Source organism: Festucalex cinctus, chromosome 2 (genome assembly GCF_051991245.1).
Source record: "Festucalex cinctus isolate MCC-2025b chromosome 2, RoL_Fcin_1.0, whole genome shotgun sequence".
In the NCBI taxonomy this organism is placed as follows: domain Eukaryota; kingdom Metazoa; phylum Chordata; class Actinopteri; order Syngnathiformes; family Syngnathidae; genus Festucalex; species Festucalex cinctus.
The window spans coordinates 4,017,134-4,042,890 of NC_135412.1; the positions used below are offsets into that span (position 1 = coordinate 4,017,134).

The following is a 25,757-nucleotide window of genomic DNA, read 5'->3' on the forward strand; positions in this document are numbered from 1 at the left end:
AAAAAAACATCCTGCAACTTACATTCATTCATAGAGCTGTAAGAAGACGCCCCTGTGGTTAAACGCAAAGTGGGGTTTAATGTAGCCGCAGTTTCAGAAGCCCCCGTGTCTTTCCTCACCACAAAATCATTTTCTTTTCTTTTTTACAAGCCTTAAAAACAGAGTTCCTCTCAAATACGCCATTACGTTACACAAATGACCTCATCTTGAACATTTTAGATTCTTCTGAAAGTGAAGCAACAGTTTGTTTTCCGAGTACTGAGGAAGATCGAAGAAATGTTATATACCAAAATCAGTTGTAGATACTAAAGGCAGCATGCTCCGTTTCCTGTTCGTACCACACGTTTCCTGTTTTTTTTTTTTTTTTTTGCAAATGTGGCTGCCTCACACACCATTTGTATAAAGGTACTGCAAGAAGTTGATTTACTGGCTCCAGTGCAAACAACATTCATCAGCATGCAACTCATATTTGGTACATTAAATCATTAAAAATCAACTGCATAAACTGTAGCAGAAATTAGCGACAGTCTCAGCATTTTAATTGGCAGATAAATATCTTAGCTTTTGGTGTATTTCACGGTTTGAATACATCATACAAAACACAATTCCAAAGAAGTTTGGACGTGTAAAATGTAAATGAAACAGAATACAATGGCTGTGTCCGAATGTGCACCCGACCCTCCATATAATGCTCTATACGGGGTGACGCCATTTTGAAGAGGTGTCCGAATGTACAGGGAGCAAAAATGTAAAATTATCCACAATGTACTTTGAAAGGTGGTGAATATCGATGGTCACTCAACCGGGTTGATATAGACCACAATGTATTGCAAGAATGGAAAAAAACAAACAAACAAAAAAACGTGGCAGTCTTTCCCATTTTTGATTGATGTACAACTTCAGTTGCGCAATAGTCCGGGGTCTGCATTGCCGTATTTCGTTATCGCCTCAACTTCATTGGAATTCGGGTTTGTACAAATGTTGTAACGAGTTCAACTACACTTAGTAGCATATTCACAGGTCCTCTGGTTTGTGGTTTCAAACCTTTTAGTCTTTGTGACAATTGCACAGATCATCAGATGCTGATTGTCTTTCCGGCCTTCTCTTCAGACTTCAACTCCCGTTCCGTTATCTGGGGAGTGAAGATGAAGATGATGATGATGATGATGGGCTCACTAAGTACGATGGTGAAGGAACTTCTAACGTCAAACAATGTATCAAGTCTTATTGTGACGACTGGTTCAGAAGTAGAAAAGAATCTTACCACGTTTGGAATATATCCTAAAATCTTGAGATGGCGAAGCTTGACAGCCAGCGGACCTCGAGGTTCAGATGTTCCAAAGCAGAAAGCAGAGGGAGCCGGACAAAGAACTGCCATTCTTAGAAGAGTGACAAGATTGTTTTATTTTTTTCTTACACATTACAACATAGGACAAAGATAATGACATTCAACACCACCCCAGCCAAAAAAAAACAAAACTTTGGATTGTTGCCTATTTTTCTCTATATTGTAAAATTACACAAATACTGAAGGACAAATTAATGCAAGTCGGTCAAACGTTCTGCCTGTAATTTATTGCTTTATTGTAAGCGTTGGGCACCAAAAAAAGAAGTCACTTTACAAATAGTCTTTAAATAAAGCGTATGGCTGGGTTTAAAATAGCAATATATCGATATCGTATCGATACGCCTTTTCATATCCCAATATCAATACATAAAACCATGTATCGATATCTCGACTACCCCCCCCCCCCCCCCCACCCCCTTTTCGTCACTTAATTTACACAGCCTGTACTGTGGTTGTAATTGATTTAAATGATTATTTATTGCTTTTATAAGGCCAAGTTAAATAAAACAGATGAATGGAACTGCAATGGATTCAATTCCTAATGTAAATATTCATATTTTTACTAATGCATTAAATTAGAGCAAGAAGTTTCTACTCTTTGCAGCATTGGTACGTTTGACTGTCTAAAATATAATACGGGGACAGGAGAGTGTTCCAACTAACCTGCTGCGGAAGCGCGGAACCAACACAAAACCTGACACAAAATAAGCGGAAGATCTTACCTGTGTGTTTGCGTTTCTTCACTTGAGGTTTGGTTTTCCCCAGGTTTGCTTATCACGCCATCTAACAGTCAATGCAAAAAAAAAGAAAAAAAGAAGCCATCTTATTCGAGACTCGTAATCAGTTTTTTAGCAAGCTATAGGCAGTGCTAGATACATTATTTTCTCTTAGCATTTATATGATTTATCATAACAGAATGCATTTTCTTTACCTATGAAGTAGAAGTCCTCCACCACCGCCATTTCCTGGATCTCTACATCTGCTTGGGTGGACAACACCCTTTGCAGGAGCTGCGAGAGATGCTGACTGACCGGCCGAGTGCTGCTGGATGTCGCTTCTCCCAGCATAGTTGCAGGGACACTGAGTGGCTGAGGGAGGACAGGCCGGTCAAGATGGAGGCACAGGTGCACAGTCTGAAACATCCGCTCCTGTTTCCTGAGATGCTTTGATTCTGTAAAGGCAATTCAGATGAATTCAGATGATATTTTGTCTTTTTTTTTTTTAAATTGTTGCTTTAGCAAACTGTGGCCGAGACCTCTGCTACTCAGATCCTCTAGTGTGGTACTCTGGAGGAGTTTCTCCAAAGGCGCGGATGGAAAGTGGCCAAGAAGGCATAGGCAATAACAAGCCTTTAACAAATCATAACTACACATCCTGGGCAGGTAGAAGTCCAGAGTTTTGCTGAGACTCTGCAGAAACCTGCAGCAACACAAGGGGCAGATACCACAACAATCAGCCAGTACACAGCTAAACATCTTCTGCCGTCGTCGTTGTGTACTGTCATGTGAATCTGCAGAAATGTAACTGGCTGCGAAATCAAAACGCAACGAAGAACATACGGCTCTCTGTCATGCTGCGGACAATAGTTGAGGGACGAGTACACCTTGAGCACGCAGAGCAGGTCTTTAAGCGTCAGAGCGTCTGGGTTGGCCACAACTCTTTGAGCAAATTCCGCCAACAATGCAGTCGGACTAAAGGCAAGTCTCTCAAACATACACAGCATGAGGACAATCTGGAGTGAAGTGAGACGAGATCGTGTTTTAAAAACAACCACAAAGATCGATATACCGTTGTCATTTTTTCAACTAGCCATTCTAAACATTCCCAACTTTCCCACAAAGTCCACTTAAATATTCAAAAAGCATTGAAATGATTTGGAATGCAATTCTTAACTCCTAAACCACAAAATAATAATAAATAAATAAATAAACATCAGCAACAGCAACAATACAAACAATTCAAAATGGGCATTACCTCCTTTTGGCTCCATATGTCAAGTGTGGAGGCAACGTAGTCGGAGATGCCAGTAAGCAGGTTTACGTTTCGGTAGTGCAGCTCCCGGCATGACAACAGCACTGCTGTAAGTTTGCTGAACGGGACTCCATGGAGATTTTCTGCACAGATCACATGCAAGACGTTTCTCTTCTTATTGTTAAGATTAGTTGAATAGAATTTTGTAGTAGTGTAGCGTAAGACTTGGTCATACCTGTGATTCTCCGACTGCAGATATCCAGCAGTGGTTTGGAATAGAAGCCCATCTTGGCCATGGTGGAGATCATGTACTGCGTGTTGGGAAGGGTGAACTGCTCTGTCATTGATAACGCCTTTCGCTGAAAGATAAATTGATTGGTTAATATTTGGTGCTAAAAAAGATAATATGTCATGAAAGAATATTTGTCCTCTTCTGAAATTTCTGGGTTTTTTTTTGCATTTCCCACTTTAAAGGGGGGTTCAAGGATATTTTTGTGGCCGCGTCTTCCGGGTGGACCATCTGAACGATTGTTTCTCGATCCTGTCAATCAATATGCGTAACGACGTCGTGTTTGCTCGTTCCTAGCTTCGAGTGTTTGTAGCGAGCTACGTGTAGCGAGCTCCGGATTCGGCCATTCATCGTTGTAGCTCCACCGAGCTGACCGCGTACTTTGAAAATAGCTGAGAGCCGCAAGAGGACATCCGTATGAAGCGAGGCCGGCTGCAGAGACTGATGAAGATGATGATGAAGATGAGCTCGGACGTTAGCGACATTCGAGAGGCGTTTCCCCCAGACGAGCAGGATTAGATAAAATATTCAAAGCTAAGTGGTCCTGCACGAGCTGAGTACTTGTCTCCTTTGTTAAATCTAGGGCTGGGCGATATGGCCAAAAAATAAAATCTCGATTTTTTTGCAGTCATTCAGGACGATTACGATTTTAATCGATTTTAACCTAATAAATCCAACAAACGTTTACTTAAAGGTTTCATTTATTCAAAAAATAATTCCTGTGCAAAACGTTCAGACACCAGTAACGTATACTGATTCTAGATCAGTTTTAAGGCAAAATTACATCACATAAAAGCATTTGGATGTAACAGAACATAAGAACAACAGCTTTTAATCATCCAGAAGACAAAATTCGATTTCACGATTTAGCAAATTTTCAACGATTCGATTTTTTAAAATGACGATGTATCGAATTAATTCGATTTCTTGCCCAGCCCTAGTTAAATCACAAACTAACTGTGGCAATCTTTGGAAAGCTGAGTCAGTTGAAAAATAAATTGACATCCATCAGCCTGGGAAGGCTTAAAAAGTCAGAGTCATTATCCAAAAATGGAAAAAACATGGGACAGTGGTGAACATTCCTAAATTAAAATAAAAAAAATGGAAAAATTAAATCAGTGAATATGCGAAACAGCGGGTGCTGAACCTCCAGTATGCGAGGATCCACTTGCTATGTTAAGTGAGCAGTACAAACTACAAAGTTGAGGTAATTGCAGTAAATAAACAACTTATTGAAAAAAAAAAATTGATATTGTGCCATCTTGTGGTCGTAACTGTAATTAAAATTTTATCCTGGGAAGATGCTCCTCAACTACCAGCCTGGAGCAGAAAAAAAAATATTACATGACATAGAAAATTAGAACGAAATGATAGAAAGAACTAAGCTGATGAGTCTTCTTCGCCTGAAGACTTCCATCCATTTACCCGCCACTCTTATGAGGCGCACCCCCTAGTGACCCGCCAAGTAATTGCGCAATAAGTCACAAACAATGGAGCCGTTATAGTGGCTGTATATTAACTACAAATATTGCGATACTTGCGTAGACTTATCGATCATCTATCAGGAGACAAAGGTAGCAGCTGGGGAACATACCTCAAGTTTCTGTTGGAGATCATGTGGTATATCTTTACCCAAGGCACGCATCATGGTCTGGAGCGTCAAGACATTCTTTATCCTGGGAAGATGCTGCTCAACTACCAGCCTGGAGAAAGCAAAAAAAAACATGGAAAAGTAGAGCTAAAACATCCATCCATCCATCCATCCATCCATTTTCTTGACCGCTTATTCCTCACAAGGGTCGCGGTGGTGCTGGAGCCTATCTCAGCTGGCTTTGGGCAGTAGGCGGGGTTACACCCTGGACTGTTTGCCAGCCAATCGCAGAGAGCTAAAACATAATCTAGCAAAAGAACCCAATATTGTTTTAACTCAAACCACACTCATACACTACTTAACTCATTCACTGCCATTGACGGAAAAATACGTCAAATGATGCATTTTTTTTGTGCTGGTCTGGCAATGAATGTGTTAATAAATAACTTTTAAAAATAAAAAAATCAAAGTGGCCCTTGCAGCTTTCTATTTTTCTGTCTGTGGCCCTCAGAGGAAAAAGTTTGGACACCCCTGCTGTACATTATATAAACAACTTATAATTGCTTCATTGATTTTTACCACGTTTAACTCATTCACTGCCATTGATGGAAAAAGACGTCAAATGATGCATTTTTTGCTGGTCTGGCAATGAATGTGTTAATAAGGCTGACCTGAAGCCGTGTTTCAGTGCATCAACATTGGGGGTGCTCTCCATTTTTTCCAGACAGGAGGCCAAAATGGATAGACTCTTCTCATCAAAGTCATTCAACTTCTCCTGTCAGCGTGCAAGAAAAAAAAAATTGTGGAATGAAATAAAAGTGTATAAAAAGAAGTTTGCATTAGGTTAATTTACCTGGCAGGCACGGAGGTACAGCTGGACCACACGGCTCCTCTGAGGCACACCTAGATTCACCATAGCCAGCAAGGAGTAAGCCAAGTTTTCATTTTGCATAGAACCTAAAAGGGTCATGGCATTTTGCAGCAGCTGGTCAAATGCGGGATGCTCGAACATCAGCTGCAGCTCACAACGTCGCTTCTCATCCGACATCTTCTTGATGACGGTCCACATACGTGTAAGGTAGTTGCTGATTTGTCCAGGGTTGGGCGCAAATTGTTGGCTGAGGTCAAGCACATCTGATGGAGAGCCGCACTGTTGAAGGAGCTCAGAAAAAGGGAACCTTCTCTGTCTCTGGCCTGAGGGGTGCTGGTTTTCATCCAGAACTAAGGACCCTGTAACTGAGGTAGAGACTACCTTCTCTGGTCCTAAAGTGTAATGCCGAGAATGGAACCTCACGGAACTCGTTAAACTAGTAACCCGCCGTGGACGGATTTGCCTTGTGCTGTCTGCCAACAGTTGTATGGAGGAACATGAGTTCTTGCCTGACACTATCACTCTAGAGGTGCAGTGTTGGACCAAATGTAGAGACCGCCTCATGACTCCCCATGTCACCCAAAGTGACATTGTCAACTAAGATGGTGAGTGCGTTCAAATAAGTAATAATCTGAGACAAATGACCGGTTACATATTTTGCCTAGCTAATTGAGTCAACGTTAGCGTCGGGCGTATTTTAATTTACCGCAAGGTCAACAACGAACAAACTGCCTGTATGCTAGGTAATGATTGCTAAATGACAAATAATCCGTCCACTTTGACATTGCGTCGAATTTATATTTATGTAATTTAAACGAGAAAACACTGAACAGGTACTGTAATTGTTCAATAATGTTTTTTTTGTTGCCTTCTTTTTAAAAAAAAAAAAATCTTACGTGATCACGCACGCGTACGTTCCACATCCAGATGTGTGCACCGCTTTAACCAGCCCCCCCTCGAAACATTATAAGGTGGAACCTTTGATAACCGAACGTAAACTACAAATGAATGCAAATAAATAAAATTCAACGCAAAATAATGCTCATTATTAATAACATTAGAGTTACATATAACATTTTAAATTAATTCTAAAACCGCCCTCACTGTCTTACTGTAAATGTATTATTTTTTAGCCCTCTGTTTGTTGTTTCTTCCGAACTCATACACTGTTGAACAACCGTTACCTAGCAACTGACAACACAAATGACAACGAAATAACGCCGAAATTATTGAGCGTGAGGAAACCTTCCATTGTGTTGTGCGTTGCACCGCCATCTCGCCTTGCAGCCAGTCTACTTATAAAATGGCAAAATTTGTGCTCGCTGGTAAGTTGATGAATGTGGCTTGAATTGTTTTTAATACACAGGTAGCGATTCTAGGGTCTGAAAAAGCAACAAAAAAATATGTGAACAGTTAACGTTTTTATTTGACATTAACACACACTACCACATTCACTGCTGATAACGTATACTTAATGTTAGCACAGTGCAGAAAATAGCCAACAAAAGTGTCAATTACCTTATGGTTTAAAATTGGAAAAAAAATAATAAAAATCTTCAAACTAGAATCGTTTAACCTTTGGAAATTGTTCTGTACAAAAAAAAGGCATATTTTCATAGCAACAATGAATAGCTCCTCGTCATTATTTGTTGCACGATTTGCAGGTTAAATGGAATTCATTTTCAAAACACGATCGCCATGCTATATTGTAGTAAGGCACTAGATGGCGCCCAAGCCAGGCTACTGTCTTGTGGGGCCCCAAACAGCTGCAAGGCTTGCATTGTGAGTTACAAGAATCACCTCTCAAGTAGGGCTTTTCTTTTTCTCAGAACCTTTTTTTTTTCTTGGATTTATCCGTTGTTTGCCTACTGAGGGTCGAATAGCTCAATAAATCTTGGTGCTACATGTTATTTTATTTTAATTTTACAAGAATACCATCATTTGAAAACCGAACAAAGTAATTCCACATTTGACTCTGGTTACTCACAGGTTGCAAACGTCTGCGATAGATCATAATAAAAAATAAAAAAAATTTCGTGAAGTGAAAAGTAGCTGTTTTACAAATAAAAATCTGAAATTTTGGCGTGTGAAAGTATATTCACCCCCTCTGACATCTCTAGATAAAATCCTGTGTAATCAATTGTCCATATAGTTATACAATTGTATGTATTCCCACAGGCAAAACAGACTGCCCGTATTATGCCAAAGTGGAACTTTTGGCCGACAGATTGCAGCGTTCTTTGCCACATTTCCGCATTCACAAGATCTCAATCCTCCCAGATGAATGGCAGGTAAAATTGGCGGTTTTCTCATGTTGAATATTAACTTGCCATCTTACTAAGCTTTATAAGCATATTATTGATAACTCACTGGTCTCCAGGATTGGCTACAAGACACATGCATAAAAAATAGCTGGAAACATGAAGAGTCCCCTCTGGTATGGAGAGAATTGGTGCACCAAGGAGGCAAAGGGGTGTATTTAGGAGGCTTCAATGACTTTTTAGAGCATTGTCAGGTTGGCCTCATATTTGACTCATTTTCTGGCTGTGTTGTGGAGCATTTTTGTTTGTAATATAATGTACTGTACCTTATTACTAGAACTTCTACAACATCACATCAGACATGTCTGAAGAATTAATGCAGAGTATTGCAGAAGAAAACCTCGAGACCAAGCTCAACCTTATTATGGAGGAACAGCATCGTGCCAGTCTCATCCAACCCCTTCACATATGGATCAGCAGGTGAAATAGACACGAAAAGTACACATACAAGACTTGGCGGAGAAGTGTGCGCATACAACGAATTGGCCTGATTTGTATTTGTTCAGCGCCCTGAACCCAACATGCAACATGCTGATCCCCAGTCTGCTCTCTGCCGAGGTGTTGTCCCAAGCCTCTGCCATCAGCCTCCATCTTCTGGATCTGGAAGGCAATGAGGAGGAATTGGAGTCACTGAAGATGGAGACCGAAGATCTGGCTCTGCCTCTGCTTCATCAGGCAGATAATTCTATTTCCCTTCTAGAATAGGGCGTTTCCTAAGTCTGTGTCACTTTACAAAATCTCATATCTTAGATGTGCATCTGACTTATTTCAGCAGTACAAAGATAGTATTTTGTCTGTAATTAATTTTTCATGGACAATTAATATTTTTAAAAACACATTTTGCAACTTGTCGAATGAAGATGACATCACGCGTGCTCAGGAAACAGACAACGACCAATCACGGCTGACCTGTTTTCTCGGTTTGCTATTGTGACGTTAGCAGGCTGAGCCATGGTTGGTCGTTACTCGTTACCCGTTTCCTGAGCAACTGTGATGTTGTTTTCAGTCGACAGCAAGTAGCAAAGTGTGTTTTTAAAGATATTAACTCATTCACTGCCATTGACGGAAAAAGACGATGCAAATGATGCATTTTTTGCTGGTCTGGCAATGAATGTGTTAATTGTACGTGAAAAATAATAAACTTATCAAATTAATTCTAGACAAAATATGAACTTTTACTGCTGCAAATGGCAAAATCTGACATGTTTAAAGGGATACTTTACATATTTAGCCATTTTTGGCAGTCAAACATTAATATTTTGCCAATAATAAATTTTATATTTTCACTATTTTTCATGTACAATTAGTACCTTTTAAAAACACATTTTGCAACTTGCTGTCGACTGAAAATGACATCACAAGGGCTCAGGTAACCAATCACAGCTCAGTTTGTGAATGTCACATGACCAAACCTAGAAAACAGGTGAGCTGTGATTCGTTGCCTGAGCCTTGTGATGTCATTTTCAGTCGACAGCAAGTTGCAAAATGTGTTTTTAAAGGCACTAATTGTACGTGAAAAATAGTGAAAATATAAAATTAATTATAGACAAAATATTAACTTTTTATTGCTATAATGGGCTAAATAGGTGAAGTACAGTATCTCTTTAAGGTGTGGTTGTGGAAGCAAAACTAATTGACACAACGAGACACAGCTGGGCAAGACACAAGTAGCAGAGGGTTCTGATTGGTTGACAGACAAGGAAGTCAGGCAAACACAGGTGGGCAGGACAATGCTTGACGAGACAATGGGAGACATACAAGGAAAGCGGTTCATAACAGAAACTTAACTCATTGACTGCCATTGACGGAAAAAGACGTCAAATAATGCATTTTTGCTGGGCTGGCAGTGAATGTGTTAAACACAATGTGCCAATATATTTTGTGATTATATTGCAGCATCCTTTTTTCCTTTTTTCTTTTTTTAAGGCAAATTTTGCTTAAAAATCCGTCAATTTTGGTTACATCTCATCTTAACTCATTGATTGCCATTGACGGAAAAAGACATCAAATAAGGGATTTTTTCTGGGCTGGCAGTGAATGTGTTAAGGAACATGATGACAAATTCAAACAAAACCCACCCATTGCATTGTTAATCCTGTGTCACTCCGTTATTACTTAAACTTTCAGCTCCTACGAACCTCGAAGTGAGGTGTACATACTCTGAAGTGGGTTACAATAAGTTGGATTTTCACATCTCCACCACTCATTGAGACGTAAGGTAACATAAAGTGGCACAGACTTTCTGAAACAGCATATCAAAGCAGCCATCTATCTTCGTGCGTGGACAGGTGACCATTCACACAGATCTCCAAGAAGCTTTCCAGAAAGCTGAGATCATCCTCCTGCTGGATGACCGCTTGTCCGAAGATGCAAAGGATGCGCAGCCGCACCAGAAGATAAAAGCACTGGCCGACCTGTACACCGAATACGGGCGCTTGATCGAGGCGAGGGCCAACGGGGACGTGAAGGTGATCGTGTCGGGCGGCTCGCTCGTGAACCTCAGGTGCTCATTTCTCCTGAAGGCGTGCTCGATTGACAGCAGTCACTTCGTTGCCGTTGCAACTCAGCTGGAGAATGAAGCCAGAGCTGCCATCGCCAACAAGCTCAAAGTGAGGACTTCAGGTAGCGACGCCAGTTCCGTTTGAGCGGACTCGCTTGTCGACATTTCCTATCATGTGTGTCGTGATCTGCTTCAGAGGTGACAGACGTCATTGTGTGGGGAGATGTTGGAGACGGCTTCTACATAGATCTGCAGAGGGCACATGTTTTTAATTATGATGGGCCAATCAAGGGGCCACCTTTCTTTTCCCAGCCAGTGCTTGAGATTATCTACGACAGGTCAGTAAATAAACAGTATATACTCACTGGAAAAGCACACAGAAATTGATCGAACGTTTGAGTCATTCCAGAACCGGAGGACATTTAGGCAACTAACATTTGGGAAAAAAAACAGATCAATTATCTCATTTTTTGTTATGTTATCAAGAAAAACAGGTAAAAACATTACATAATTTCTTGTGAGGAGCAAGCGGTTCAGAAAATGGATGGATGGTTGTTTATATGCATTAACAAAAGCACAATATTGTATGTATTTGAATAACACACTTCATTAGAGCTGAAATCACAAAAAAGCAAGGACTTCTTTTAGGTCTATTTGTGGTCATTGCTAATTTTACTGTTGAGTCTTATTTTCTTTTTATTTCTTTTTATTTTTTTTACCACCTCTCGAGTGGGTCTCAAACTCTATTTATGTGTCTGGGCTGCATCAATTATTCCCCAAAACACAACTATTCCAATCTTCTCATTCTTGATGAACAGTTCCGAACATTAACGGTTCTTCAGAACATGATGACCAAGATTTGACCCAGTCCCCTCATCTCTCCAGAACTGGCGTGTCGCAAACGGGGCCGGACGAGCGTGACGTCACTCCCGCGGCAATTTGAAAGCACGCACGGATTTATTTTTTTTTCGCTCACTCACTCACAGAAGTTTACGTGTGTGAATGAGTGAGTGAAGAAAAAAAAATCCGTGCGTGCTTTCTAATTACCGCGGGAGTGACGTCACGCAGCCGACACGCCCACCGCTCTGCGATTGGCAGGAGGGGTGTAAACACTGTCTTTCCACAGAAACGTCCTGCTGTTTACAAAACAAACACAAAATGGCAAAATACAGGCTTTTAGGACAAAATCACCACCAGACATGAAGAGAATCCCAAATCTGTAAATTGAGTAGTAGTTTGTTTAAATCCTGTATTTAAAAAGTGCATTTTCCTGAGTGAATCCGGCAGACTGGCCAGGGCCGATTTTTTTTTTTTTTTTTTTGTGACAGTCCATCCCTGTGCGTACCTGATAGTTGAGATGAACTAATGAAGATTCATGAACCCCATCTTTAAACCAAGATCTGAAGGAGTTTAAAAAAATAAAATAAAAAATCACAAGTGCTTCTTGAAGCTTCATTTCCCCATCCCTGCCTGGATAGCATCCATAGACAAACAAAAATGACAGATCCAGTACCCTCTGCCCCAAAAAAAAGCCACTGAGCACCTTCTTTTGTTTAGGGAATGGGTTGAGAATGACTTCCAAGATATTGTGCGGTGTCAGCAGACAGCCTTAGTCTCAAAGACCTGTCGCGGAGCAGACATGTCTAATGCCAATGGGATCCTCACTCTCCTAAAGGCATGGAATGGGATGGCTACTCCCAGTCAGATGTTCTCTGTGGGAGTCTTGTACGCAGGTGAAACATTCAAAAGAGGGGGGGGGGGCTATAGTGTGCTCATTTTGATGACCCGTGTTTACATTTTTTATTTTTTTTGGACAACTCGCAGGCCCTTACGATCTACCCGGCGACATCGTCTTTTCAGTGCCAGTCATCTTCACAGACGGCCAATGGTCCATGGTGCCCGACGTGACTGTTGGAGAAGATCTGAAGCAGAGACTTCAACTTTCGGCAAGTGAACTGAGGCAAGCAAAAGTGGCCAAGATACCTTTTTTTTTTGTGCTTTTTCAAACCCCAACATCACCCTAATGCATGATGGATTTCCTTCACAGGAAAAAGATGTCAAATGAGGAAACCGTAACGTCAAATGAGAACGCTGCAGCGTCAGATGACAAGACCACATCGAATGAGAACACCGGAGCATCAAATGAGAACACGACAACATCAAATGAGAACACCGGAGCATCAAATGAGAACACGACAACATCAAATGAGAACACCGGAGCGTCAAATGAGAACACCGCAGCGTCAGACGACAACACGACAACATCAAATGAGAACACCGGAGCGTCAAATGAGAACACCAGAGCGTCAAATGAGAACACCGCAATGTCAAATGAGACCATCGCAATGGCAAATGAGAACACCACAATGTCAGATGAGAAAGCGGCACCGTCAAATGAGAACGCCGCAATGTCAGATGACACCACAACCTCAAGTGAGAACACCGCAGCATCAAATGAGAAAGCCGCAACGTCAGATGAGAACGCCACATCAAATGAGAACACCGTCACATCAAATGAGAATCCAACAGATGAAGAAAAAGCCTGATCAAACCTTTAACTCCTCCAGACCCATAGATGGTTGCGGTGGACATGACATATTTGCGTGTTAAACCAATAAAAACACGTTTTGGCTGATGCCAACACTCCTGGCTCATGATTGGATCCTAGCTAACCAATCACAATCGCAAGTTGATTTGCATGATGTTCATATTAAAAATGTTACATATAAGCTTAGTAAAGTTTACAACACATTACAGCCATATCCTGACATCCACTATAACAAATAAAAACAAGATAACCCCCAAATTTTTCCTATGTTATGTGGTAAATAGGAAAAAAAAAAAGTCCAACAGAAAAGAATGTATATGTCTGTAGGGGTTAACGGTAAACAATTATATGTAAAAAAGACAAATGAATTAAATATATTTTAGTGCATGATACGTTTCAGTTTTTTTATTCCGTCACTCTCTCATGTGGAGTTGTGGTTCAATTCACCGGTTTAATACAATAAACTTCCTTGCCTGGGCTAACGTGTCTTTTTCTTTTGATAGTCTCAAGATTTAAAAAGACCAAACTGAGTACTTTATGGAAAACCAAAGCACTTAGAAAATATCGACAGTTACGAATGTAACTATGGTTCTTTGAGTCTCAAACGACCACCAGATGGCGGTGCTGAAACAGTATGGAAATTCCCCACACGCGACGCTCGAGAAAAGTAAAGGTCCCAGGCGGGGACACGAGGCAGGTTCTTGGAACGAAGCCCCCGAAGGGCCCCTCTGAGGAAGGAGGCCACAAAGCTATGGCATCCAACAGATTTGCCCTCCACAGCAACATGGCAGGCCAAAATGGCCGCCACGTAAACAGTGAGCGGAGAAAGGGTATGCCCCTTATCCAAAACCGATTGAAGGAATTCGAAAAAAGCAGGAATTGGGCACGCTACGGGATCCACCCCGGAGCCGGCACACCACTCCGCAAACAACTTCCACCTCTTAGCATACAGCAAACGAGTGGAAGGAGCCCTGGCATTAAGGATCGTGTCAGCAATGGGTCCCGACCCTCAGCGATGATGATTGATGTGGTATTGATGAGGTGTTGTCCGAACGTACCAGGACGTGGCGCCCTGCAATGAAGGGCAGAAAATTAATGAGGGCACATTGATGTGCAGCGAGCTGTCCCCTACTGACCACTGGCCTTGAGTCGTCCTATGTTGCCAAACTGCACACCACCTGCTCAGGCTGGCAACTTTGCGGCGGACTGACACCACACCCAGCAGGACTCGCGCTGACAGAAAAGATCGGCGTCCCAAGGGCGCAAGGGCAACCATGAAGCAGCGGGTCGAGACGGAAACTGATCAGCCACCGTTGCAATGGGTGCAGCGACAGCAAGGCCCAGCGGAACAATCGCCGTCAGGGACGTTAGCTTGTTGCCCAGCAGTCGCAGAAAGACGACGTAAGGCAGCAATCTTCCCGAGCGTCCGTAATAGATTCCCAAGTGGGCCGAAAGAGCCGCATAGTACACGACCAAGAGGTGGCCGGGAGAGCAGCTCCCACAGAGTTTGGAGGAGCATAGGGCCTGACGATGCTAGCAAACTTCAACCTCGTGTCATTAGCATGGACTGTATGTTCCAGCGCCCCTATCGCGGCTGAACTGAAAACTTGTCCGGGAATCACATGGAGTTGATGCAGTTCCTTCCGGGAAGCCTCTACCAAGAGGGACTGAGACAGCCAGACCTGACGGCACACCTGGATGCGAAATTACATACACCGGCTATGCTCCCTAGAAAGGACGGAGAAGTCCCTCAAAGCCATTTTATAGAATGATAAAGCCTCTTCCACCTCACTATCCCACAAAGCTGCAGAGAGCAAGCAGAAGATGAGCCAAGGAGTTGCCCAGGTGTGCTACAACCGCCGCCGTGTTCTACGACCTAGTGATCAGGTTGTCCATCAAGCGACATGTAGAAGGACAAACGGCAGCAGTGTGGGAATGTTCCATGCTGTTGCAGCACCCCCATCTGGTGGTCGGGAGGGGACGAAATAGAAATTCCTTTAATAAGTGTCATTTTTATAGTCTGAGAAGCAATCTTGTAAGCACACTACATACCACCAAACACAAATTATTCTGTTAACCTCTGAATATGTTATCAACTGTGTTTCATTTACATTTGGCTTGAATCGAAAACGATAAAAGTTCCAAACATGTATTCCCCTCATTGGAAAATATTCAACATACTGACGTTTACCTGAAACATTCACATGTATTTTTCCCCACACATTGTGCAGCAGTGTTGTTTTACATGCAGAATATTGCGGAATATGCAAATTCCTTTTTTTTTTTTTTTTTTTAAATCATTTAATTTCTACAATATACACAGGGAGGCTGGTAAACTGGGATGTTAGTACAAATACAGTTCACAAGGACAAGTGGGGGAATAAACATAATGCTGCGAGCCAATTTGTACACCCGGGCCCCCTGAGATTTGGATGCTGAGCGGTTAAAGCAAAACCGACCCTTTATTCGGAACCCAAAACCTGACAATCCAACATGGTTAGTACGTGTGTAATGCATGGCATGCAATGTACATGTCGTGGTTAGTCGGTAAATATGAAGAACTATAAGAGCTCAATCTCACCTGCAGCAATGAGATGTGGCATAAAATTAGATTCTGCTCGCAAATAGTTGTCAAAATGAGGCGTCGACCGCAGAGGAAAGCTGTTTAAGTCACTTATGTGTGTGGGTAAAGATCTTCTTCCAACATCCAACATTGTCAAAGTTTCCATTTCCAGGCAACAAGTGAAAGCGCAACAATTGACTCATTGTGCCCGATTACACAAAGAGTTAGGTCAATGCCACCGACAGCATTAAAGGGGTGCAATACAAATTTGAATTCAGCCTCAGCAAAATATACCATCTAACAGTTCAATGAAATAATTTAGAGCACGTACTCGCTACATTGTAATCCTAATCTCTGTAACAGCTTGGACAAACGTCTGCTTCTGACAGCAGGTTGACTCAACACGGGGAATTTGCTTACGAAGCAAACGTTAACGCTTAAGAGGGCCCGATCTGAAATGCTGACAGCTGAAGCCGCTGTCAGGCACCAACAGAATCAATTGCTCTTTGAGAAACCTTTTTGGATGTAGTGGTGTGTATGATGTCATTGTGACGGACAATTTAAAAACAAAACACATAGATATGATTGTGGGGGAGGGCCAAAGGGAAAGCTATGACTGATGGTGCTGTGGAGCTCCCGAGGCTCCACCCACCCGCAGTCTTTCAGGGCTGAGGTCCAGCCCCTCATCCACTTGCTCGAGTTCACTTTGGTCCAGAAGCTCAAAATCCTCTTCCTCGGTAGCAACCAGCGTATCGTCACGCGCGTCGTCGCTCTCTGTGGTTATCGTCTCCGCGTCCTCCTCGGGCCCGGGCGCCGTCGCCGCGGCGGGTTGGGCGAAGGTCTCCGTAATGCCTGGGGGGGATTCATGAGGGAGGAACTCAGCCAGGACGGGCTCCTCGCTGGCCTCGCTCGAGCGTAGCAGCGCTGACAAAGTGTTCTGCACCACAGTGGAGATGGCTGTGCTCACAATCTCCTCACTTAGGGCCTCCAGTGACCGCTGTGCGCCCTGGGTGACGGCGGCTCCCTCGTCCTCTCCTCCCGGACCCGACGCTCCTCCCCCCGTAGGAGGGCCCACCTCGCCGCCGGGCGGTCTCCCGTGGCCGTTGAAGTGGGTGTTGACAAAGTGCAGCGGGGATGCAAGGTGCTGGATGAGGAGGCTGGCGGGGCTCAAAGGTTCGGCCTCGGCAGGGGCGCCGGCCTGAGACCTGTCGCCTTGGCCCGAGCCTTGCAGTGGAAAGCGCAGGAGGTTGTGCTCCAAGGATGGAAACTCCTCAACCGAGGGAAACTCGGGCAGATCCCGCAGATAGGACTCTTCTGGGTCACTGTGTAAACTCTGCTGATCCAGGTCTGAACAGAGGGGACAGCATGCAAGGAAATGAAGGCAGGAGTGTGACGATATATCGATATCGCGATAAATCGTGATACTTTGTCTCCTGATAGATGATCGATACGTCTACGCAAGTATCGCAATATTTGTAGTTAATATACAGCCACTATAACGGCTCCATTGTTTGTGACTTATTGCGCAATTACTTGGCGGGTCACTAGGGGGTGCGCCTCATAAGAGTGGCAGGTAAATGGATGGAAGTCTTCAGGCGAAGAAGACTCATCAGCTTAGTTCTTTCTATCATTTCTTATTATTTATCATTGTAATTTATATATTTTTTAATTATGTATTTATATTTATTTATATTATTATGTTATGAATTATTGAGCTTTTATTATTTATTATTATTATTATTATTATTATTTTCTGATTAGTTTTAGGACTCGGGTTCGAGTCCAGGCTCCGGCCTTCCTGGGTGGAGTTTGCATGTTCTCCCCGTGCCCGCGTGGGTCTTCTCCGGGTACTCCGGTCTCCTCCCACATTCCAAAGACATGCATGGCAGGTTAATTGGGTGGTCCAAAATTGTACCCAGGTGTGCTTGTGAGTGTGGATGGTTGTTCGTCTCTGTGTGCCTTGCGATTGGCTGGCAACCGGTTCAGGTTGTACCCTGTCTTCTGCCCATAGCCAGCTGGGATAGGCTCCAGCACCCCCCCACGAGAGGTTCAGAGAATGGATGGATGGGTGGATGATTAGTTTTATCGTAGATTATTGTGGATTTATTACCTGAGCAATATACCGAAAATCGTGGTATCGTAATATCACAAGATAATCATTATCGTGAGCCTTTTATCGCATATCTTATCGTATCGTGAGATAGCCAGAGGTTTCCACCCCTATTCCACAGGTATTCAACGAACACATATTGAGGAATTGTTTGTGGCTCCGGCACCGACATGAACTCGACCTCAGCCTTCCTCCAAAGGGAAAGGCCATTTGTATACCGGTGGAATTCCAAGTGTCACGTTGACGCAAGCAATATTTACCTTCAGAGACATCCGTCAGTTGGGGGGTCGTGGCTCTGGAAACTGAGAAGCCGCCGCTCTCCAATATGGAAGCCTCTTCGTCAGACAACTCAGAGTCGGTGATGGCCATTGCCAGGGCCGTTGTCTTAACATCCACCTGAGCAAGACAACCACAACCGCAATTAATAGTGTGTCAAGACACATACAGTGCTCAGCATAAATGAGTACACCCCAACTGGTTTGTAAGAACACCTTCAGTTTCCTTTTAGAATCAAGATTTTCTTTGGTCTACTACACAGGGAGTCCTCGAGTTACGTCGTACGTAACCCTGCGACGTTTTGACTTTACGATGCCCGTGCCTCGTCCGTGGCATCTTCTTTTTCGTTATTTTCCCACAATAATAACACAGTTTTAAAGTTATTTAAATTTGTGTTGTTGTTACCTCCAGCAACGGGCATCCATCGAGCAGGTCGGCTCGCCATTAGGCTCGTCACATTTCCGTCTTTAAGTTTCCATTAGCTCTGCCTTGCAGTCCTTCAGCAATGAACGTCCGCGCCGAAACACGAAATATTGGTTGCGGCATCTTCCGGGTGGCGCAAATATGTTTTTATGTGACTGCTGCTTTCGCTACTGCTTGCGAAGCAAAGCAGGCACATATTACTATCGTAGAAAACGGCCCCAGCGTTTATTATAGCGGAATTTTTCAGAAAAAATGCGGCCCGAACTGTTGAATGTACCAGCACAAACGAGGCATCAAAAGATGCGGCTCGATCTGACTCGGTGGGGAACCATTTTTTTCCTGGAATTCCGAGTTACCATGGTGACGCAATTTGCAAAAAAACCCCCCCGCCAAAAAGCACCATAGGAATGAATGGAGAAGGGGGGGGCACAAATTAAACACCTTTTTCCAAGCCACGCTGTGCGCGCATACATTAACCGACCAATATGATTTCTAGCTCATTTTGTTGCAATTTTTATAAATATTGTGACTGTCGTTCTAACAATTTCAGAGATTTGGGCACATATTTAGTGAGGATTTATTATGTTTTTGGGACAAACAAATTTTTTTCAGAAGTCGGGCCAAGTCTTGACTGCTGCTCCGCTAGTTGCCTTTTTTTTTTTTTCTCCCCTTCGAAGGACGGTCGATGTGAATGCGAGTATCAGAGGCTATATTACTCTGACACATGTAAATAAATGAATTAAAATGCAGTACCAATTGGCTAGTAAATCATAAAGTATTATTCCAAACACTACTGAGCAGGGAGCGCGAGCAACGCGCTCGTTTTGTGCTCCATTCACGCCAATGCTCCCTGTCCTGCCTCTTTTTTTTTTTTTTTTTTTTTTTTGTTCCGCCTCCCAGACAACCAGTGCCGACGCGGTTGTCTTGGCATGACAGCACGCGATGATCGAGTTCAGACTTGTAGTGTGACTACACGCCCGGTCCACGATACAGATCGAATTTATCGGGTAATCTGACAGAGCGACTGTTGTGAAACACAAAAAAAGAAAATTGTGGAGTTTGAGCGAATGGAGCGAAAGACCACTTCGGTGATGTTTTTGGTGAGGAATTAGCATTTTAACATGGCTAAAAGCTCCAAAAAAGCTGATTTTTCACGTTACTGCCCCTTTAATAAACTCATATCAGTGGAGGCAACATGTCAGTCAGTTACATAGTCAATTGCTTCATTTCATAAACTGTGACAATTTTTTTTTTTATGTTAAAATCGAAGATAAAATACATATTTTTCAAAGAAAGGTATGCAAAACTGAGTCAGTTGCCGGACAGAAAAATGTCTTACACAAGTAAAGTAAGTTCATGAGTCTTCTTTGCCTGAAGACTTCTGTACATTTCCACGCCACTCTGATGAGGCAATCCCCCGAGTGGCCAACCAAGTAATTGCTCAATCAGTAATGACCAATGGAGCTGTTATAGTAGCTATGTATATCAGGGGTGTCCAAATTTTTTCATTTGAGGGCCACATACAGAAAATCAGAAGGACGCAAGGGCCACATAATGTCATGAAGAGAAATTGTGTTTAGTCCTAAAAATTGTACAAATAATTTATTTGTGCTTTTGCATATTTAGAATGCTACAGTATATAAACCAATTTATTTGAAATATGGCAGTTGGGTTATTATAGTTTTTGAATTTTTCATTTTAGTTAGTTTTTATTAGTTTAGTTCTTTAAAAAATGCTTAGTTTTATTTTAGTTTGTTATTTTTTAGTATTATCATTATTATTTTTAATGTGTATTACTTGTGCGCAATATTTAAAAAAACACCATGGGAGCGACGTCATCTTTTGGTGCTTTTCTATTGGCTGCTGCTAGATGACATCACTTCTGTGTGACATACTTTCAAACGTCATTATTCCAGTTTATATCAAAATAAATCTACTTAAAAATCACATTTGAAATCATCCCCAAAGGCTCATGCATTAAATTAATTACCAAAGACTAAAACGAAGGACATGTTTGTTATAATTAGTTAGTTTTGTAAACATAAAATGTAGTTTCAGTTAGTTTTCGTTTTTTAAAAAGCATTTTCGTTTTTAATTCGGTAACAATATTGTTTTTTTAATTGTATTTTTTTTCCCATTAGTTTTAACTAAAATAACCTTTAATGGGACCTGTTTTTCGATACCCTCCCTTCTTACTTTAACCATCTCCAAACATTTTTGTTTTGTTTATTTTATTTGAACTGAGTCAAATGCCATTTTTAGCATATGTCGCGGGCCACTGAAAAATGGACAGCGGGCCGCAAATGGCCGTAGTTTGGACACCTCTGGTGTATATGAACTACAAATATCACGATACTTGTGTAGTGGTATCGATAATCTATCGGGAGACAAAGTATCACGATTTATCGTGATATCGATACATCGTCCCACTCCTAGCCGTGAGAGGGACTACAGACATGGTTGCTCTACAGAGTTTTGACGGAGGTCCATACCGTCGGGGCAAAACAGGAGAGCTCCTCCTCACTTTCACTCTCTGTTTCAGCTCTTGGCTCGTCGCCTTCCTCCGCCTCCTTCTTCACCTCTGGGTAGACAAACACAAACGTTTCTAAAGGTCAATATTGGGACATAAAACAGCCACAAAACAAGACGATGCAGCGCTCCCCGCTTTGCAGACATCTGTTAAAAAGCAAACAAAGGTGCTCAACTCCTCTTGTCGTGCTTGCGGCGCTCTGTATCTCCCTTCATGCTGTAGTCCAGTTTCATCAGGATGGGCTCCAAGCCGGTGTACATCCTTTGGATCAGCTCGTGGTACACCACCAGTGGCCAGAGAATGACACTAAGACCTGAAGGAATTCAAATAAAAGGGACATGAGCGCTGCAAAAATCATTGTTCATGTCATAGAAAATTGAAAGGAATCACAAAGGGGTTGTTGGCACAGATGCGACCCAACGTGACTCACCTATAATATAAGAAATCATGATTCCAGGAACGTAATGTCCGACAACCGCGAGTGCAAAACAGCCGCTGCACATCATTGCACAGAACTGAGAAATAAAATCATATAAAAGTGATACTGAGACTGACTGTCGTCAAGCTGCAAAAGGGTAGACAGGAAACGAAAGAGGAACGGCTCTGCAGGTGCACAGCACGTTTGCCAGCTCGTGTACGACTATCATATGAAACAGCAACTTTTAGTTATTTAAAAACAAAATGACTGCACATTCCAATTACACCAAGGAGCCAAACTGAGTTTTACCTTGCCGTGATTCTGCCGTTTGTACTGCAGCGTCTCGTGCAGGAAAAGACAGCACGTCAGGTAACTTTCCGCCAGGTGGTGACTCAGCTCAGGAACACTGAGCAGACGTTGCTTTGTGCTCATCGATTCACTGCGTACACAGAACAAGAAGAAGGGAGAAAACATTTCTATCCGTGTGGTGCTTAAAATGATTTCTGACATGACATAAAGACACACATAATGGCAATCAGTAGGGATGTAACGATATCCAAACATCACGATACAATATTAGCACGATATGAAGGTCACGATATGATGATTTTCACGATATTGTGGGGGGGGGGGGGGGTTGGTGATATTTTAAAAAGATCAAAATATTGTAAAAAAAAAAAAAAAAAAAAAAAAAAAAAAAAAGAGCTCATACTTAAAAAAAAAAAAAAAAAAAAAAAAAAGCACAATATTTGTGCTTTTGTACATAACAGCAATGCATATAAACCACCTTCAAACTCTAATAACAATATTGAGGCATTTACTTGATAATGCAAGCACACATTGATCGCTTCACAAGCAAATTAGGTTCCCCTTCATCTGACAATTAGCATAGATTTTAAACATAGAAGGCCAAAACATCCCTAATGAAAAATAAATTGCACTAATAAACTAGCCACAAGAGGGTGCGAGAACTGCACAAATTGAAATCAACCAGACTTTTTTTTTTAACAGATGTGTTCCTTTTAAATATTGTGAATATGACGACGACGATATTGTGACAGTTTTTAATATCACAATATTGCCCTTATCGTCACATCCCTAACCATCAGTGGCACAAATATAATTTCCACTCCACGATATTCATACCTTTGAATGGGGGAAATCTCGACACGTGGAACTAGAGTAGCCAGAAAAACAAAAGTTTAGATTCATACATATTGAAATTGCAATTAAATACAATATATAATAAACTGCAATCAATGAACAGCATGCAATGAACAGTATAAAACTACAGTATGTATTAGGGATAAACCAATTATCAGCCAGGCCAATTACTGGTGCCGGTATTCAGCATTTTGATGAATATCAGTATCAGCCTTTTTTTAAAAGTCTGACGGCCAATAAAAAAAAATAATCTAGAACTGTATTAACCTCAGGGAACTATTTATTTAAATTTGCATTCAACTTCATAAGAGATGCAGCTGACGCTGGGTATCCTGCACCTTTTGCTTGTGGTTAAAACTAAAATAAAGATATGTGAAAGTTTAACGTTTCAGTTATTTTGACATTTTGTAAAAAATAAAAAAATAAAAATAACCCTACTACTGAAGAAAACTAAAGAGAGCTATGGTATTTTATTGTTTAAGTTTTCATGTAACTTTTGAAGACATACTGATGACTCTGGGAGCTCCCTGAATATTTTGTTCGAATTTTAAAACAAAGATTCCATTGTCTACTATAACAATAACGCTAAAAAAAATATAAATATTTTTCTTGTTTTAAGACATCTCAACAAAGTTAAGAGTTGGAATTTGTATTTTTAAAAATTCTGACACCAATACAGTACTATTTGGACTTTCATTGAAAAGGAATATTTACCTCCAACTATCTAAATAATGTTTAGGTTACACTGACTGGACGTTATCTTAAATACTAGTGCATGAAAATAGTAGCAGGTCAACCTTTGTTCATTTAACATGCAAAAATTTTGGTTGCAAGGTATTTTTTATGTTGTATTTGTGTTACTGTTATTGTTATGTTGAACAACACCTGCAAAAGTGGCATGTAAACATACTGTTTGTTCAACAAATTTACAGATTTGATTCCCAACCACTGAATCATTTTAGATTTTATCGTTCTAAATGAACCAATATCATCCTTGAATTGAATCGGCAACTTCAAATTGTGATATTTAAATGAAGGACTGGATGTTTGTTTGTTTGTTTGTTTGTTTTGTTTTTTTTTGTGTGCATACAAATACCTACTTATTGTTACTTAACTTTACAGCTGCAATTTGCTGGACAAAAATGCTTTGCTTTGGAATGACATTTTTTTCATCCACGGAGAGCACCGTGCATTATGTGGTGGTATGTTTTCCACATTAAATGGATCCTAACTGGAGCAGCAACAGCAGTTGAGGCAATGTTAAATTTCCAGAAAACAATATATAAACATGAATGTTTTTTTTGTTTTTTGGTTTATCTTCCTTACTAGTAGTAACGGTGAGCAACTTGGGCTTCCATCTCTCCAGGAGCATCAGTCCCAAGAGGGACACACTCAACAGGAAAAGCGGGCGCAGGGACGTGTACGACAGGAGCCTGTTACAAACACACACAAAAAAACATTTCATTAACTTGAGTGTTTGATTAAAATCTGTCATGATTGACAACACAGACGGGGGGGGGGGGGGGGGCTCTTCCATGTGAATATTTACCCAGCTAACCTCAGCATCTCGCCTCGTTTCACAGTGCCAGCTGATATTTAACTAGGTCCACTCATTGAGTTGAACCCTTTAAAAACAGCCAAACTAGCACAAATTACTCGACCGATTTGACCAGCGCGGTCATTTGCTGTCACACTTTTATCGCGACGGTGCGACACTTCCAACGAGCCGTGCTAGCATTCGGCTAAAGATGGGATTAGCCGTCTTTATCCTGACAACCATATCCTGACTGACGTTTTAGCTCGCACATCTCTGCAACATCAACGAGCTGCCAGTGAGGTGACAGTCGCCTCGTTTGAACGAGGTCTTACCAGAATAACGTGTTTAGCGTGAGCGCCACCGAGATGCTGTACAGCGGCCTCTCCCACACCAGCAACCGCTGAAGCCACAGCAGCGCAGGCTCGTACGGCGACAGCCAGTCTTGAAGGCGCTCCTGCAGCCGCTCCAGCTCCGGGTTCCCTTCGCCGCAGGAGTGCTCCGACGTGCCGGCGGGAAACAAGGCCTCCAGGCTCACCGAAGAGGATGTGACAGAGAGGCGTCTTCGTGACTCCTCGGCGCTCGCCATGTTCCTTTGCGCCACTTTGTTGTGTTGTTTTTGGAGATCACGGGGTGTATGGCGAGATCCGTGTCAAGAAAAACATTCCAAAGAAATACAACCTCCGGTTAGACTTTCAAAATAAAATACAATTAATAAACACTCGGAGACTCGTTGTCATGAAATGTCGTGTTTGTATAATCAAAATTGTGACAGCTAAACTCGTGTTGTTGGTATCTTCATCAAATCGCGTAGAAAAAAAAATCGACGACTCAAATAAAACACTTCCGATAATACACGGCTTGATGGGCGGGCGGAACAGGTCACGTGTGATGAAAAGGTCACGTGTTTCCTTGTTTACTCTATGGATTAGTCCAGTCTACCACCCCATGGATGAAAATATTACTGCATGAATGAACTTCGATGTCATGTGGAATTTAGGACATCTCGATTGACGACTGAGAAATTGTGAGACGACTTGGTTCCATTCCGACAGAAGCGACTACGCCGTTAACGAACAGTAAACACTTCTAAGCCACAATAAGGAAAGAAAAAAAGAAAACCCAGCAATGAGAGGTCAATGGCCAGGAAAGCCTTCTCGGATGGCCCGATTTTACTGTCAAAAGCGCTGACACAAGCAAATTAATTTGTATTGTTTCCCAGCAGCACTTAATTTTGAAGCCTTTCTATATGTTCACTACTTCCAGTATGTCTGTGTGAAGATTATTTTCATCCTTCAAC

General features: G+C 41.9%; 3 protein-coding genes across 6 annotated transcripts; 1 reads left to right on the forward strand and 2 right to left on the reverse strand.

Moving 5' to 3' along the window:
• Positions 1 to 517: 517 nt before the first annotated feature.
• fastkd2 (FAST kinase domains 2) lies at positions 518 to 6,960 on the reverse strand. 2 transcript variants are annotated; one of them, XM_077512334.1, is made up of 12 exons: positions 6,271 to 6,960; positions 6,053 to 6,156; positions 5,871 to 5,974; positions 5,203 to 5,311; positions 3,555 to 3,678; positions 3,323 to 3,462; positions 2,908 to 3,080; positions 2,604 to 2,767; positions 2,280 to 2,519; positions 2,071 to 2,131; positions 1,265 to 1,379; positions 518 to 1,132 (listed from the first exon to the last, which is right to left on the reverse strand). In XM_077512334.1, exons 1-12 carry the CDS (start codon positions 6,659 to 6,661, stop codon positions 1,076 to 1,078), a joined length of 1,782 nt encoding a protein of 593 aa, XP_077368460.1. In that variant the 5' UTR covers positions 6,662 to 6,960; the 3' UTR covers positions 518 to 1,075. The 2 variants fall into 2 exon arrangements, with proteins under 2 accessions (XP_077368460.1, XP_077368459.1); XM_077512333.1 differs by having other exon boundaries at positions 6,053 to 6,960.
• Positions 6,961 to 7,247: 287 nt separating this feature from the next.
• Positions 7,248 to 13,828, forward strand: mdh1b (malate dehydrogenase 1B, NAD (soluble)). Of its 3 annotated transcripts, none has more exons than XM_077512336.1 (10): positions 7,248 to 7,395; positions 8,249 to 8,361; positions 8,451 to 8,585; positions 8,669 to 8,811; positions 8,898 to 9,066; positions 10,680 to 11,013; positions 11,088 to 11,229; positions 12,449 to 12,624; positions 12,752 to 12,851; positions 12,939 to 13,828. In XM_077512336.1, exons 1-10 carry the CDS (start codon positions 7,374 to 7,376, stop codon positions 13,435 to 13,437), a joined length of 1,833 nt encoding a protein of 610 aa, XP_077368462.1. In that variant the 5' UTR covers positions 7,248 to 7,373; the 3' UTR covers positions 13,438 to 13,828. The 3 variants fall into 3 exon arrangements, with proteins under 3 accessions (XP_077368462.1, XP_077368461.1, XP_077368463.1); XM_077512335.1 differs by having other exon boundaries at positions 12,716 to 12,851; positions 12,939 to 13,826; XM_077512337.1 differs by having other exon boundaries at positions 12,716 to 12,837; positions 12,939 to 13,100.
• Positions 13,813 to 25,304, reverse strand: retreg2 (reticulophagy regulator family member 2). Its single transcript, XM_077512338.1, has 9 exons — positions 24,793 to 25,304; positions 24,250 to 24,356; positions 22,906 to 22,936; positions 22,069 to 22,198; positions 21,772 to 21,856; positions 21,517 to 21,654; positions 21,304 to 21,392; positions 18,373 to 18,508; positions 13,813 to 17,349 (listed from the first exon to the last, which is right to left on the reverse strand). Exons 1-9 carry the CDS (start codon positions 25,044 to 25,046, stop codon positions 16,613 to 16,615), a joined length of 1,707 nt encoding a protein of 568 aa, XP_077368464.1. The 5' UTR covers positions 25,047 to 25,304; the 3' UTR covers positions 13,813 to 16,612.
• Positions 25,305 to 25,757: the final 453 nt, after the last annotated feature.

Bases quoted from the DNA above. Each gene is read 5' to 3' on its own strand.
- fastkd2 (XM_077512333.1), bottom strand. From the start codon at position 6,661: ATGTCACTTTGGGTGACATGGGGAGTCATGAGGCGGTCTCTACATTTG. The intron at 5,312-5,870 runs GTCAGCCTTATT...TGCTTTCTCCAG, and splicing joins GCACTGAAACACGGCTTCAG to GCTGGTAGTTGAGCAGCATC. The intron at 2,520-2,603 runs GTCTCGGCCACA...TTGCCTTTACAG, and splicing joins AGAGGATCTGAGTAGCAGAG to AATCAAAGCATCTCAGGAAA.
- mdh1b (XM_077512335.1), top strand. From the start codon at position 7,374: ATGGCAAAATTTGTGCTCGCTG. The intron at 8,812-8,897 runs GTGAAATAGACA...GTATTTGTTCAG, and splicing joins CTTCACATATGGATCAGCAG to CGCCCTGAACCCAACATGCA. The intron at 9,067-10,679 runs GCAGATAATTCT...GTGCGTGGACAG, and splicing joins CTCTGCCTCTGCTTCATCAG to GTGACCATTCACACAGATCT.
- retreg2 (XM_077512338.1), bottom strand. From the start codon at position 25,046: ATGGCGAGCGCCGAGGAGTCACGAAGACGCCTCTCTGTCACATCCTCT. The intron at 24,357-24,792 runs GTAAGACCTCGT...TGTTTGTAACAG, and splicing joins ACGCTAAACACGTTATTCTG to GCTCCTGTCGTACACGTCCC. The intron at 22,937-24,249 runs GTAAGGAAGATA...TGGCTACTCTAG, and splicing joins GTTGCTCACCGTTACTACTA to TTCCACGTGTCGAGATTTCC.